Raw genomic sequence first — 13324 nt, forward strand, 5'->3', positions numbered from 1 at the left:
TACAATAAGAAACCTGCTGGACTCCATCTGCCAAAGGGTTATATCTGCCCCCTTTATTTATCTAGGCATTAATGCCATGCTTATTGCCATGGTGACTGGGATTAAATATTCCAAAACGTCTCCTGTTTGTCCTTTCGCCGTTCTGCTGATTGTGTTGTATGGCGGGAAGGCCAGCAAGTTCCACGTTCCATCCTAAGGCTTGTTACTCTAATCCCTGCAGGAAGCCACTGCCACGCTCATGACACAGCAGCCCGGGAACGTCTCTCCCGTGTTCGTGAGCTTTGCTTTTGCTTTGTGGCATGTAGCTGTCCTGGGAATGTGACAGGTGGGTTTGTATCATGGTGAGGTATCACGGGCTGTTTTCACGGAAGGCCTTGAATACCAGAACCAATCCTTGACTCTGAATTTAGTGGGAAACCAGTGGTATGAACAGATCCCTTGGGGGCATCCGTTGTCCTCTGACATTTCACATCCCCTGCTGATCTGTGCCCTGCCAGGGGAGAGCCTGCCACCTCTGTTGTGATCGCCCACTCTCCCTTCTGCAGTTTGTGAGTCTGTTTTTCAGCTGCAGCTCATTCTGACCCAGTGCTGGCTCTGGGCAGAAACAGGCCTCTGAACTCAAGCAGCCTGGGTGTAATCAAACCTGGCCAAAATACAGGGCAGAGCATGTATGAGAGAGGGAGGGGAGTGCTTCATGTTGCTTGGATCCGGATGGACTTCTGTCCGTGTATCATGGCATGGTGAGAGTGTTGCCTTGTCCATTCTGAATGTGCCACTTAGAGGACTGGAGAGGTGATTAATGCTTGTGCAGCAGAGAGGAACAGAAGTGTTGTCTTTAGTATGTTCCAGCAGGCTAATGCATTTAATGGACCTCTGTAATTGTTACTTGTTTTTTAAATATTTTAAAACTCTGTTTTCCTGTTTCCCCTCTCCTTGTGTGTTCTTGGGGGCTGGGGAGGGGGGGAGCAAAGATACAACTGATTGGCTCATTTAAACAGAGTCCTTGTTAAGGTGAGGGCTAATGGGGCTTCTCTTTGTATGAGAGGGTAAGAGCCAAATTACCAGGCTCAGGCCTCCAAATCTAAATGCCAGCTATATCTTTTGCATGTTTAGCTGGCCTCTGTGCATGAAAATTGGATGTTTGGGTGCTCAGCAGTTCAATGTGTAGATGCAAAACAGGTGCAGACGTAGAGGTACAGATTTGGAGGCTAGATTAAAGAGAGATGAAAACATGGCCCTTATTTCAACGGCTCCAGTCACACACACAGCTGCTTTAAAGAGACCATCAGATAAAATGTGGCATAAAATTTGGATTTTGTGTACTTACATGTGCGTACGTACACGCACACCCTGACCCTTCCCTCCACCCAGAAGCCACCCGAATTCTTTCTGTATCCAAAACCCAGAAGACACATTGCTAGCATTCTTTAAATGTATAATCTCTCCAAGGCATTTGAAATGAAGTGAAGAAAATAAACTTTCTCCTTCAGTGCTTGCCAGTGGTAGCATCAGGCAAGACACTAGAGCCTTCAAATGAAATTGACTAAAAGCAAAATGTGAAAGTGACTAATCTCCTTCTGTTGTCCAAGTTGTGAGAGGCGCAAAATGTTAAGCCAGGCGCATGAAGAGTGAAAGTAAATGAGGTTTTTAGTTGCTTCTGTTTTATAACAATCTTACGTACTTTTGGTAAAATGGTTGGAGAGGTTGTGGGGAGTTAAAAAGTATGGGATGAAATCTGGCCTCAGTGGGGAGTTGTAACATTTGTTTCAGTGGAGCTGGGATCATCCATGGTTTTGAACCTGGAAATGGCTTTTAAGAAGGGAGCAGTGAGCTGTGTTTTTAAAATAATGTTCTTTAAAAATCAGCAACAAACCAACTGTCCATTGTAGCAGGTTCTTGGAAGCTGGAAAATAACATCCCCATCACCACCACTTACTAGAGACCCCGTCTTTCAAACAGGCATGTATTTAGTCACATACACGTGGGCAGTCCCGTCAACTTCAGTGGGGCTACTTGCATGTCTACAGTTAAGCAGGTGTGTAACCAACTGCACATGCAGGACCTAGTTTTATACCAACACTTTTAAAACCAATGGTGTGTATATGATTCCCCCCCCCCAACCCTCTGTTGCAGGTGCTGTAGGACAAACCCCCTCCCCGAGTCCGGCCAAGGGCGTGTTTGTGTGCATCTCACAAATATACACACACACAATGGCTGTTCAGGGTTATTTGGTCACTGTTTTTAGTGGGGGGAGGATGTTAGTTTTTTTTTTCTTTTCTAAATACAATCCAGAAAACACCGCTTTGCTGTGGTTATGAGAAATTGCTCCCTTTGGGGTGAAATGACAGTGTCAGGTTACAGAGAAGTTTGGGATGGGTGTTTCAAGTTTTGCTCTGATTGCACCTATGTATAAATACCTTAAAAAGCCGAAAACCCAGTGTATTTTCTGTGTTGAGATGTAAAATAATAAAACATCCGTCCAAGGCTCTAGGCACCTTAATGTAATTAATAACACAGTACATAAAATCCATATCTAAGCTGGTTCCTCCTGCCACAAGCAGTGAGGGGAATGCTTGGCACGTCTCATTGTGGTGTGGTGGGTTCCTTTTTTCCTCTTAGACGTCGCAACTGTCTGTGCTGCAAAGCCACCCTCCTCTGTCGCCATCCACTCCTGCTAATGTTCCATTGGAACAAGTAGTCTTGAAGATGCTGCAGTGAACCAGCTAAACAAAAACCTTGCGTGGAAACCTCCTCTCTTGGTGAGAGGATGATACCCTTGCAGGCTTCCCTTTCCCTGTCAGTCATGTCCCACCTCTTCTGGGGGTAGGGTTAATCCTTTTCGGTTTTCCCTCCCACGTTGGAAAGCAGTAACCTCGCAGACATAGGGCTCTTGGCTCACCCAGTGAGGTCTGGAAATAATAGATAATTACTGGGTTCCATTTCCTGACCTAATCACTGGAGCCTGAGCATCAAACTGCAGGCCCTTAAGACTGGTTGTCTGTGAGTTGCATCTCTGGAGGGTAGCTGAAGAGGGGTTTTAACTGGATTAAATCAATCCTTTCCTGTTATACTATCAAGGGACTCTCTGCATCCCTCTCCCTGGTGAGTAGATCAGCACCAGCATGTTGTCAGGCACAGACAGGTTCTCTGCCAGCAAATCATCATCTAAAACTGACTAGCTTGGGCTTTGTGAGTCAGCATTTGGCTGATCACAAATCTGAGAGAATTATTAGAGTGGGGGGGAGGAGTTCCCCTCTGAATGTCAGTCTGCACTGGCTGCTGTGCATGGAGACTGTGTGGGCACATTAGCTAATTAGCTGGGTGGCTGTTATGCAGTGAGCAGGGCAGACTGGGTATCACATTTCCAGCTCCAGAGCCCGTACATATGCTCGCACTCTCGCTGCCTTGACTATCCATCACATGCTCCGCAGATCTGCAGAAGGAACTGTGTGCGCTAGTTGGACAGGCCAGGAGACTTACTATATCTGAAATAACAGCCATGGGCTGCTAGACCTCTCCAGCTGTAATCGGTGTGGCCCTTTGTGAGCAGAAGGGGGTCAAAGGCCCTATGGATCCCCAGTTCTGGGGGTGCAGGGAGTGCTGGCTCACTTTCCCCCTTTCCTTGGGGCCTGTTGAAGCCCTTCTGTGAGGCTGGGAGTGTGAGAAGGTCATTAGTCAGTATGAACTTCAAGGCACACCACCTCCTCCCTATTATTGCTTTTCCCCCTCCTATCCCTGCTGAGGGAAAGTTGCGGGCCAGGTGCTGGGACTACATCCTGGCATGGAGCTGGGGGCGGGGAGGGGGAAGCAGCCCTGGAGCCAGTGAGGAAACAAGGATGGCACCAACCTCTTGTTGATCCCCAAGGCATGCTGGCTTGGAGATTTGACTCTCCTGCCCTCTCTGCATACTGGGGGAATAATGCAAATGAAACCTCTTGGAGTCCCCTACCCACTGCGCAGGCTTTTCCCAACATGGGGGCAATCTGGGTCTACAGTTCGAGCTGTGAGTGTGTCTCACTGAACTGGTCACTTCCAAGTCCCAGTGGCTGCAGGAGGTGTGTGGGCAGGGGCCAGCCGTGGCTTCCAAGCCCCAGTTTTAAAAGGGGCCAGTTTGGCTGTCTGCAGGTTGGGCTCAGACTTCTGGCTTGTTTCCCAAAGCTGTTTGCCTTTGCTCCCAAGGACCTCACCAAGGCTGGCTTGCACAAGGATCTGAGAGCATGGGCAGTGCTGTAGCACCAAGTCCACGTGTGATCTAGTGACTGATGACTATTGCTTGGGGGCGGGGGAGTGCGGTTGATAAGTATCTTGTGACACAGTCCTTACCGTGCCTGTTTATCATCCCAGTCCTGTGGGTCAAGACAGCTGGGTTCTTCCCTGGGCTCTGAGAATGGCCTGCTCAGAGAATTAGAGTTTGTTGTATAGGCATGTGGGCTGGCTCCCAGCTGCCATGGATTATAACAGGCTGGGATTCATGCTGAGTGTGCTGTGTCTCTTGTCCTCTCTCTCTCTGTGAGCTCTTTGGGAGTCTCTGGCTATGCAGAGGGCCCTCGTGGCGGGGAGAAATTTCTGCTAAGTTCTCCATTGGCAGGGTGCACGGTGGGTGGGTGTGAAGTGTGTGTGTGTGTGTGTGTGTATGTATGTATGTGTGTGTGTGTATATATATATATATATATATATATATATATATATATATATATAGTGGGGAGGGAATGGAAAGCAAACACATACACACATCATCTGTTTCTCATGCATGCATCATGGAAAATGAGAGTGGGGAGGCTGGAAAAAGACAGACTGTGCCAGTTAGAGCAAATATTTAAAGATCTATGAAGAGCTTGTCTCCGCCTCTGACTGGTGGGTTTCAGATCTTATCTCTCTCCCAAGTAAGAGAGCTGCCTGGCTCAGTGCCTGTGGTACAGTAATTGGATAAACTTTAGTCTTTCCCATGTGGGTGTATTTATTGTATATGAAAGTGAGGGTGTAAGAGCCCTGGCTAGAGTCCCACATGGTAGGAGCTGGAGCTCTGAAAGCTTCCCCAGAATAGCTCTGCCAATGTACCCTGCAGTCCTGTAACACCACCCACTGGCCCTGTCCCGTTGATGCATCTCACTTGTGACCACAGCACCTCCTGATACTCCGGTCCTGGGTGCCTAGTCTCCTAGCTCTGCCCCTGCCCCTTCATCCTCAACTGCTGTGTCTCTTACTGGTCCAGTCCTGGGCCCCACACACCCAGATCTGCCCCTCAGTCCTGACCCACTCAATCCCAGGCGCTTCCAGCCCTTTGCCTTGCTTTAGAAATGAAGTGGTGTCTTGTTGGAAGATAGAGACAGGATGCCCCCTGTGAGTGAGAACCAGGTTCATGTCCCCTTGGGAGCTGGAACCCTTGTTGCTAGAGGTGAAGGCTAATGCCACTGCTACATAGGGATAGGTTTTTTCTTACACCCTCCCCATCCCATGCACACATCTCTTCATAAAGTGCACATCATGTATTAGCGCTAATGTGGAGCGGCAGGTCGGGGCTCACCTTCTTTGTGGTCTGTCCTGTAATCCGATGGCTTTGGGTCATGGTTCTAGCTTGTGACAGCTGCTTCCTGCGACTTCATTCTTAGGTGTTCTGCTGGATGTCCCATTCCTCTCCTCTTCCTCTTGCTGTTCTGAGTGAGGCCAGCTGATTGTCCCTGTTTCTTGGACCTAGGATGCAACAAGCATGTGATGTGATGGGTGGGCTGGGATGCTTGTGGAGAAAGCTCTGCAGGGAAAGTCACACCCTGGTTGGAGCAATGTGGTTCAATGCTGAGCTGGTGGCAAGGGATCCCCTAGCACAAGTCGTGCCCTTAGGGTAGCCAGGTGTCCGGTTTTCGACTGGAACGCCCAGTCAAAAAGGGACCCTGGCAGCTCCAGTCAGCACTGCTGACCGGGCTGTTAAAAGTCCAACTGGCGGCGCAGTGGGGCTAAGGCAGGCTCCCTGCAGCTCCTGGAAGCAGTGGCATGTCCCCCCTCCAGCTCCTAGTTATAAAGGCAGATAGGAGGCTCCGCACAGTGCCCCTGTCCCTAGTGCCAGCTCCACAACTCCCATTGGCTGGGAACCGCAGCCAATGGGAGCTGCGGGGGGCAGCGCCTGTGGACGGGGAAATGCGCAGAGCTGCTTGGCCGCGCCTTTGTCTAGGAGCCAGAGTGGGGACATGCCGCTGCTTCTGGGAGCTGCCTCCGGTAAGGGCCGCCTGGAGCCTGCACCCCTGTCCCCCTCCTATGTCCCAACCCTGTGCCCTGATCCCCATCCTGCTCTACGAACCCTTCGGTCCCAGCCTGGAGCCCTCTCCCGTACCCCAAACCCCTCATCCTCATCCTCACCCCCACCCCAGAACCCGCACCCCCAGTTGGAGCCCTCAGACCCCTGTCCCAGCCCTGATCCCCCACCCACCCACCGAACCCCTCAGTCCCAGCCCGGAGCCCGCACCCCAAACCCCTCATCCCCAGCCCTGCCCCAAAGCCCACACCCCCAGCCAGAGCCCTCACCCTCTCTGTTCCAACCCCCTGCCCCAGCCTGGAGCCCCTTCCTGCACCCCAAATCCCTCATCCCTGGCCCCACACCAGAGCCTGGAGCTGGACCCCACACACACATCTCAATCCCCTGCCCCAGCCCGGAGCCCCCTCCCGCACCCTAAATCCCTCATATCTGGCCCTACCCCAGAACCCACACCCAGAATCCCTACCCTTACCCCTCCCATACCCCAACCCCCTGCCTCAGCCCAGAGCCCCTACCCCTCCCACACCCCAACCCCCTGCCTCAGCTCCACCCCCTAGCCTGCACCCCCAGCTGGAACCCTCACACCTCCACACACACACCCCAGCCCGGTGCTCCCTCTGGAATTCTGAACCCCTCATTTCTGGCCCCACCCTAGAGCCTTCACTCCCTCCCACATCCTAACTCACTGCCTCAGCCCGGATCCCCCTCCTGCACCCTGAACTCCTCTTTTCTGGCCCCACCCCAGAGCCCTCACCCCCTCCCGCACTCCAACCACCTGAGCCAGCTTGGTGAAAATGAATGAGTGAGTGACGGTGGGGAGAGCGAGCGACAGAGGGAGGGGGGATGGAGTGAGTGGGGGCGGGGCCTCAGAGGAGGGGCAGGGGCGCGGCAAGGGCGTTTGGTTTTGTGCGAGTAGAAAGTTGGCAACCCTACGTGCCCTGCTCTGCACAGGGCAGGCAGGAGAGGAGGAGGAGAGGGATGAGCACCTTGCCGTGCTCAACAGTGACCCCTACGGCCACTTTAAGGATCTGCATCAACAGTCTCCAAAGGGTATCCTGACTAGACCTTGGCCACAGTACAGAGCCTCAAAGATGGACAGCTGCAAAACACAGGGGATCCCCAGATGGGAACAGAGAGGGCCCGCTGCTTCCCGCAGAGGGGATGGCAGGGAAGGTAAAAGCAGCTGACAAACAAATGGCGGGATGATGACACAGGAACAATCTCCCTTGTCTCCCCCCACCCTCCCCCATCCTGTGGCTCCTCTATTGTGATTCATTTCCTGTGGCTGATCCCAAAATAGGAGTCACAGGTGGCATTGATCCAGCCACTGTGTGTGCTCCATCCTCCAGCGTTTGGCACTGCGCTCCCTTGCAATCCCTTCCCTGTCTGACCCCGTGCTACCATCTCAGATGCACGCTGAATCCCGGGCCTCCCGAGGCCCTGGTAGCTGTTTTCTGGGCGTGCAGGCCTTCTCTCTGGCTTGCCCAAGACCTTGCATAGCTCCATTAAATACGTTTGTTCCCCATCTTTGTCGCACTCTCTTTCCAGAGGAAGCTGGGTTTGTGCGATTACCCGTGCTTAATTTGTGCCAGGGCTTGGCAGTTAAGAGCCCCAGCACCTCTGGGCTTGGAAGTTCAGAGCCTGGCACCTCTGGGCTTGGAAGTTCAGAGCCTGGCACCTCTGGGCTTGGAAGTTCAGAGCCTGGCACCTCTGGGCTTGCCGCATCAGTTATGAAAGTAAAAAAATTCATAAGCCCCTGCACCTAATTGCTTGAGCCCTGACAACTCTTTCATTACAAATTAAGCACCGGCCATTAGGACTAACCTTCTCCTGGTAGGGGAGGTGATGTTATTGATCCAGCTTTCTGGGTGACTCCGCATCGCTGGCTCTGCAGTTATTTGGCTGCTCGAAGGGGGAGGGTGGGGAGGGCTGGGGCTGTGTGTTGGGCCTGCTGCCTTTTTCTGCAGAATGATCTGACTCTCACTCTCTGTCCTGTGAACAGAAGAGTGTCCTCCCAGCTGGGTAGACGGCGCCCAGGTTAGCAACGCTTTGGGCCTGGTGCTGAAGGGCGCCTGCGAACGAGGCACACGGGCTTCCCTTCTGGCTTCCTGGCAGACATGAGCTGTCTCTGCACATCACTGTTCTGTGGGCGTCCATGCCCGGTCTCCCCCAGACCAACAGGGTCTCCTTGCTAGTAGTGTCATCAGACTCAGCTGGAAAATGATACCAAACTGTGTTCTGGCAGTTCCCGCTTGTGCTGTTCACAACGCCCACTTGTGCCGTCTCTCTCTCTAGAGTTGCCACCCAGCCTAGTCACTTCCCCCCGGGGATCACCCGGGTTCAGTGGGAGGTTTGAATCATCACACTGTGACTTTGCATTGCCTGAAGGACAAATACTGAATGCCAGCTTGTTTTTTCTTTTTGGCTGAGGCACGTAGGTTGTTCCTGGAGTAATTGCACGGGCAGTTGTAGGCCCAACCCTGCAAGCCCTTCTTTGTGTGGGACTTCCATTGACCTAGGCGGGAGCGTGGTGCACACCTGGCTTGCTGATGCCACACCTACCTGTTCGTACATACTCTTGGCTCATAGGCCCAAGCCTTCCCAACTCATTTCACTGGGCTGTTTCCTCCAACTCTCAGCTAGTCTAGTCCTTAGTCTCTGTTAGGCACTAGGCCACTGCCCCGTCAGAATCAGAAGACACAGTGATCCAAACCTACTGAAGCCACCATAGCCTGCCCATCTGTACTATTACCCTGATAGCCCCATAGGATGAAATTTAATAGTGTAAGGTTATGCACTTAGGGGATAACAACAAGAATTTTTGCTATAACCTTGGGACTTATCAATTGGAAATGGCAGAGGAGGAGAAAGACCTGAGTGTGTTGGTCAATCACAGGATGACTGTGAGCCACCTGTGTGATAGGTTTGTGAAAAAGGCTAATGCAATCCTGGGATGCGTCAGGTGAGGTATTCCAGTGGAGATAGGGAAGCATTAATACCATTGTACAAGGCACTGGTGCGACCTCATTTGGAATGCTGTGTGCAGTTCTGGTCTCCCATGTTTAAGAAAGATGAATTCATACTGGACAGATACAGAGAAGGGCTACTAGGATGATCTGAGGGTTGGAGAACCTACCATATGAGAGGAGACTTAAATAGCTTAGCTTATTTAGCCTAACAAAATGAAGGCTCAGGGAAGATATGATTGCTCTCTATAAACACATCAGAGAGATAAACACCAGGGAGGGAGAGGAGTTGTTTAAATTAAGGGCCAATGTTGGCACAAAAACAAATGAGTATAAATTGGCCATCAATAAGTTTAGGCTTGAAATTAGATGAAGGTTTCTAACCATCAGAGGAGTGATGTTTTGGAACAGCCTTCCAAGGGGAATAGTGGGGGCAAAAAAACCTAATGTAAGAACAGCCATATTGGGTCAGACCAAAGGTCCGTCTAGCCCAGTATCCTATCTTCCAACAGTGGCCAATGCCAGGTGCTTCAGAGGGAATGAACATAACAGGTAATCATCAAGTGATCCATCCCCTCTCGCCCATTCCCAGCTTCTGGCAAACAGAGGTGAGGGGACACCATCCCTGTCTATCTTGGCTAATAGCCATTGATGGACCTATCCTCCATAAACTTATCTAGTTCTTTTTTGAACCCTGTTATAGTCTTGGCTTTCACAACATACTCTGGCAAGGAGTTCCACAGGGTTGATTGTACATTGTGTGAAGAAATATTTTCTTTTGTTTGTTTTAAACCTGCTGCCTATTAATTTCATTTGGTGACCCCTAGTTCTTGTGTTATGAGAAGGAGTAAATAACTCTTCCTTATTTCTCCACACCAGTCATGATTTTATAGACCTCTCTCATATCCCCCCTTAATCATCTCTTTTCCAAGCTGAAAAGTCCAAGTCTTATTAATCTCTCTTCATATTGAAGCCATTCCATACCCCTAATAATTTTTGTTGCCCTTTTCTGAACCTTTTCCAATTCCAATACATCTTTTTTTGAGATGGGGCAACCACATCTGCATGCAGTATTCAAGATGTGGGCATACCATGGATTTACATAGAGGCAATATGATATTTTCTGTCTTATTGTCTATCCCTTTCTTAATGATTCCCAACATTCTGTTCACTTTTTTGACTGCCACTGCACTTTGAGTGGATGTTTTCAGAGAACTATCCACAATGACTCCAAGATCTTTCTTGAGTGGTAACAGCTAATTTAGACCCCATAATTTTATATGTAAACTTGTTTCAAGACTGATAAGTTTATGGAGTGGATGGTATGATGAGGTTGTCTAGAATGGCCCATCCGTGATTGCTATTAGCAAATATCTCCAATGCCCAGATATGAGACACTATTCAAGGAGGGCTCTGAGTTACTATAGAAAATTCTTTACCAGGTGTCTGGCTGGTGGGTCTCACCCATTGCTCTAAGACTAACTGCCATATTTGGGGTTGGGAAGAATTTTCCTGCAGGTCAGATTGACAGAGACCTGGGGGTTATTCGCCTGCTTCTGCAGTGTGGGGCAAGGGTCACTTGCTGGTTTGAATTTGAGTAAATGGTGGATTCTCTGTAACTTGACGTCTTTAAATCATGATGCGAGGACGTCAGTAATGCAGCCAGAGGTTATGGGTCTATTACAGAAGTGGGTGGGTGAGGTTCTGTGGCCTGCAATGTGCAGGAGGTCAGACTAGATGATTGTGATGCTCCCTTCTGGCCTTCAATTCTCTGAGTAGCTCCAGGTAATTCAAATCTAGGGAACAATACAGCCTCCTGCAATGGCCCCTTCAGTATGCCATATCCCGTTTCCAGCTTTAGGGGCTCACTGCACTGTGTGGGCATGAAAGCTTATATGGTTACGGATCTTCTCTTCAATCTACCCTGAGGACCGTCCCCGGTTTCCTGCCAGGCACTCATCTGCCCAGGACATGTCTGTCCCGCATGCTTCCACCCTTTTCTCCCTCTCTCCTTCGCTATGGGAGCGTCCCTTTGCTTACCCTCTCCTTGCTTTGCATCTTTCTCCTTTCCCGGCCACTGATACAACCACCTAAGTGGGGCAAGGGAATGTTTCCGTTCCAGTGCAGAACTACCCTGTGGATGTTCCCCTTATTATGGCTGCAGGGTTCATGCATTTGCACTTCTGCTCCCTCCTCCCTACCATTTTTAACGTGTAGATGATTGATGCCAGCTTGGGGTATTTTGGATGGTTACTTCTCCTTGCTCCCCTATGGAAACGTTCTGCTTTATGGGCAGAGCTTTGAGGTTTGGGCTCTTCATTCCATGAAAGCAGAGTCTCTAACTGTGTGTGTTCCCCTCCTTCCTCTGTTGAGCTAGGATTTCAGCGAAGGATTTGAAAAACATGCTGTCCCAGGTCAACTACCGAGTCCCAAACATGCGGTTCCTGCGGGAGAGATTAACGGTGAGTGCTCGGGCTTTACCCTGACCGGTCACAATCCTTCTCCCCATCCCCGCTCGAAACCCAAGGATCCAGAGACTGGTGTGTAGCAAAGCGATAAAGGGTCTCTTGCCTTGCTAAACACCTGTCTCTGGACCCGCGGCAGCCTTTTGCCTGGTTTTAAACCAGCCTCACCTGTGACTATAACGCTGTGCACGTCTGAGTGCCAGGCTTCCCAGCCCTCTTGCAGTGAATGAATTGGGGCCAAATCCCTGTTCATGCCACTCCTTGGCCCCTATGTGGCCAGTTCGATTTTCTGTCCTACCCTTCTTAGGCCCCTCCTCACCAGCTGGTGTTTATTGCTCTCTGATCTTTCCCACGTTTTTGTGGTCCCTGCTCCCTGAGATGCTCCCATGCTCAGAGGTGGGGGTGCACATCCCCATGCCGCCTGTCACACATCCTGTCCTGGCTGACCCAAGCGCTGCACGAGAAGAGAAGTTCAGCCCAGCAGGCTGCTGCCTGACCCTGCAGCCTTGTGCAAACACTGAGCTGATCCGGCAGCTGGCTACGTCAGGTCACCATGGAACCAGGGATGGCCGGGTCGTGGGCAGCTTGCAAACATGCCGCGTTAGTGGGGGCAGGGCAATGGTCATCTGGGATGATGGAGCTTGATCCACTCCTGTCCCAGGGCCACTGCGCCCCTGCAGGCTCTGCCACCCATGCGATTGGCAGGCAGTTCTAAACGATGCCACCTGAGGATCTCGAAGCACACGTGAAATTGTTACACCTCACAAGACCACTGTGAAATAAGCCAGCATGAACCCCATTTTGTAGATAGAGGAGCTGGGGCATGGGGAGGTGAAAGTGACTTACCTGCAGCCGCAAGAAGTCGGTGGCGGAGACGGGGAATAGAACCCAGGAGTTCTGCAATCTCAGCCCCCTACCCTAGTCACGAGATGACCCTGCTCTTTAGTGCATGGCTGATGTGTGAAGACTCCATTTGTTTCTCACTCGCTGGGGTTTGAATGTCCTATGAAGACTGCTGCTTCCCTCCCCGTAGCCTCCCGCCCGGGAGCAGCAGTGCTTTTACTGCGCTGAACTCTTTGCTTTGCAGATCTCCCGGTACCCACAGGGAGCAGAATATGTCTGAGTCTCCTCCCGCTCCAGCTTGTAAGCTGTGGGGGAGGGTGTGAGCTTGGAGGCAGAGCGTCTGGCATGCTGCTACAGCAGTAGGCATATTCTGCATCGATCAGAGAGTTCACACCCTGTGCCTTCTGCAGGCAGAGGTATCGGTGAGACCCAGCCCTTGGTGATGCTTGCCGGCAGAAACCCAGATCTGAGAGATCGGTTTCTGAAACATGTTTCTAGACCCTGTGTGGTGCCGCGGTGGCCCTCCTGGTTGTAGCGCATGAACGAAAGGACAGTGGGCACAGTTGGGCCAAGCATTCGCTTTGCCCTCCCTGCAGGGACCCCATGCCTCTGCAGCAAGCCCCAGTGCAGGGAAGGCTGTCCAGGCCACGAACGGTGTGGTGTCTCGGGTGATCACAGCCGCTGTCATATTTCTGCTCCTCTTGGCTGCAGGATGTGGAGCAGAGGAACGGGGATATAACGTACAGCCAGTTCGCCCAGCTTTACCGGAGCCTGATGTATGACGCCCAGAAAACGGTGAGATG

The 13324-nt window shown here is 51.2% G+C and overlaps 1 protein-coding gene across 7 annotated transcripts in view; it reads left to right on the top strand.

The window, feature by feature from the left end:
• The window catches only part of PLCG1 (phospholipase C gamma 1), a 97293-nt gene that overhangs the window by 46603 nt on the left and 37366 nt on the right, over window positions 1-13324 (top strand). For all 7 annotated transcript variants that reach the window (XM_065565858.1, XM_065565859.1, XM_065565860.1 and 4 more), the window contains 2 exons: window positions 11591-11675; window positions 13233-13316. In XM_065565858.1, coding sequence (XP_065421930.1) covers window positions 11591-11675; window positions 13233-13316 — 169 coding nt within the window. The remainder of the gene's footprint in view (window positions 1-11590; window positions 11676-13232; window positions 13317-13324) is intronic.

The sequence above is a fragment of the Chrysemys picta genome, chromosome 13, assembly GCF_011386835.1.
Source record: "Chrysemys picta bellii isolate R12L10 chromosome 13, ASM1138683v2, whole genome shotgun sequence".
Taxonomy (NCBI): Eukaryota; Metazoa; Chordata; order Testudines; family Emydidae; genus Chrysemys; species Chrysemys picta.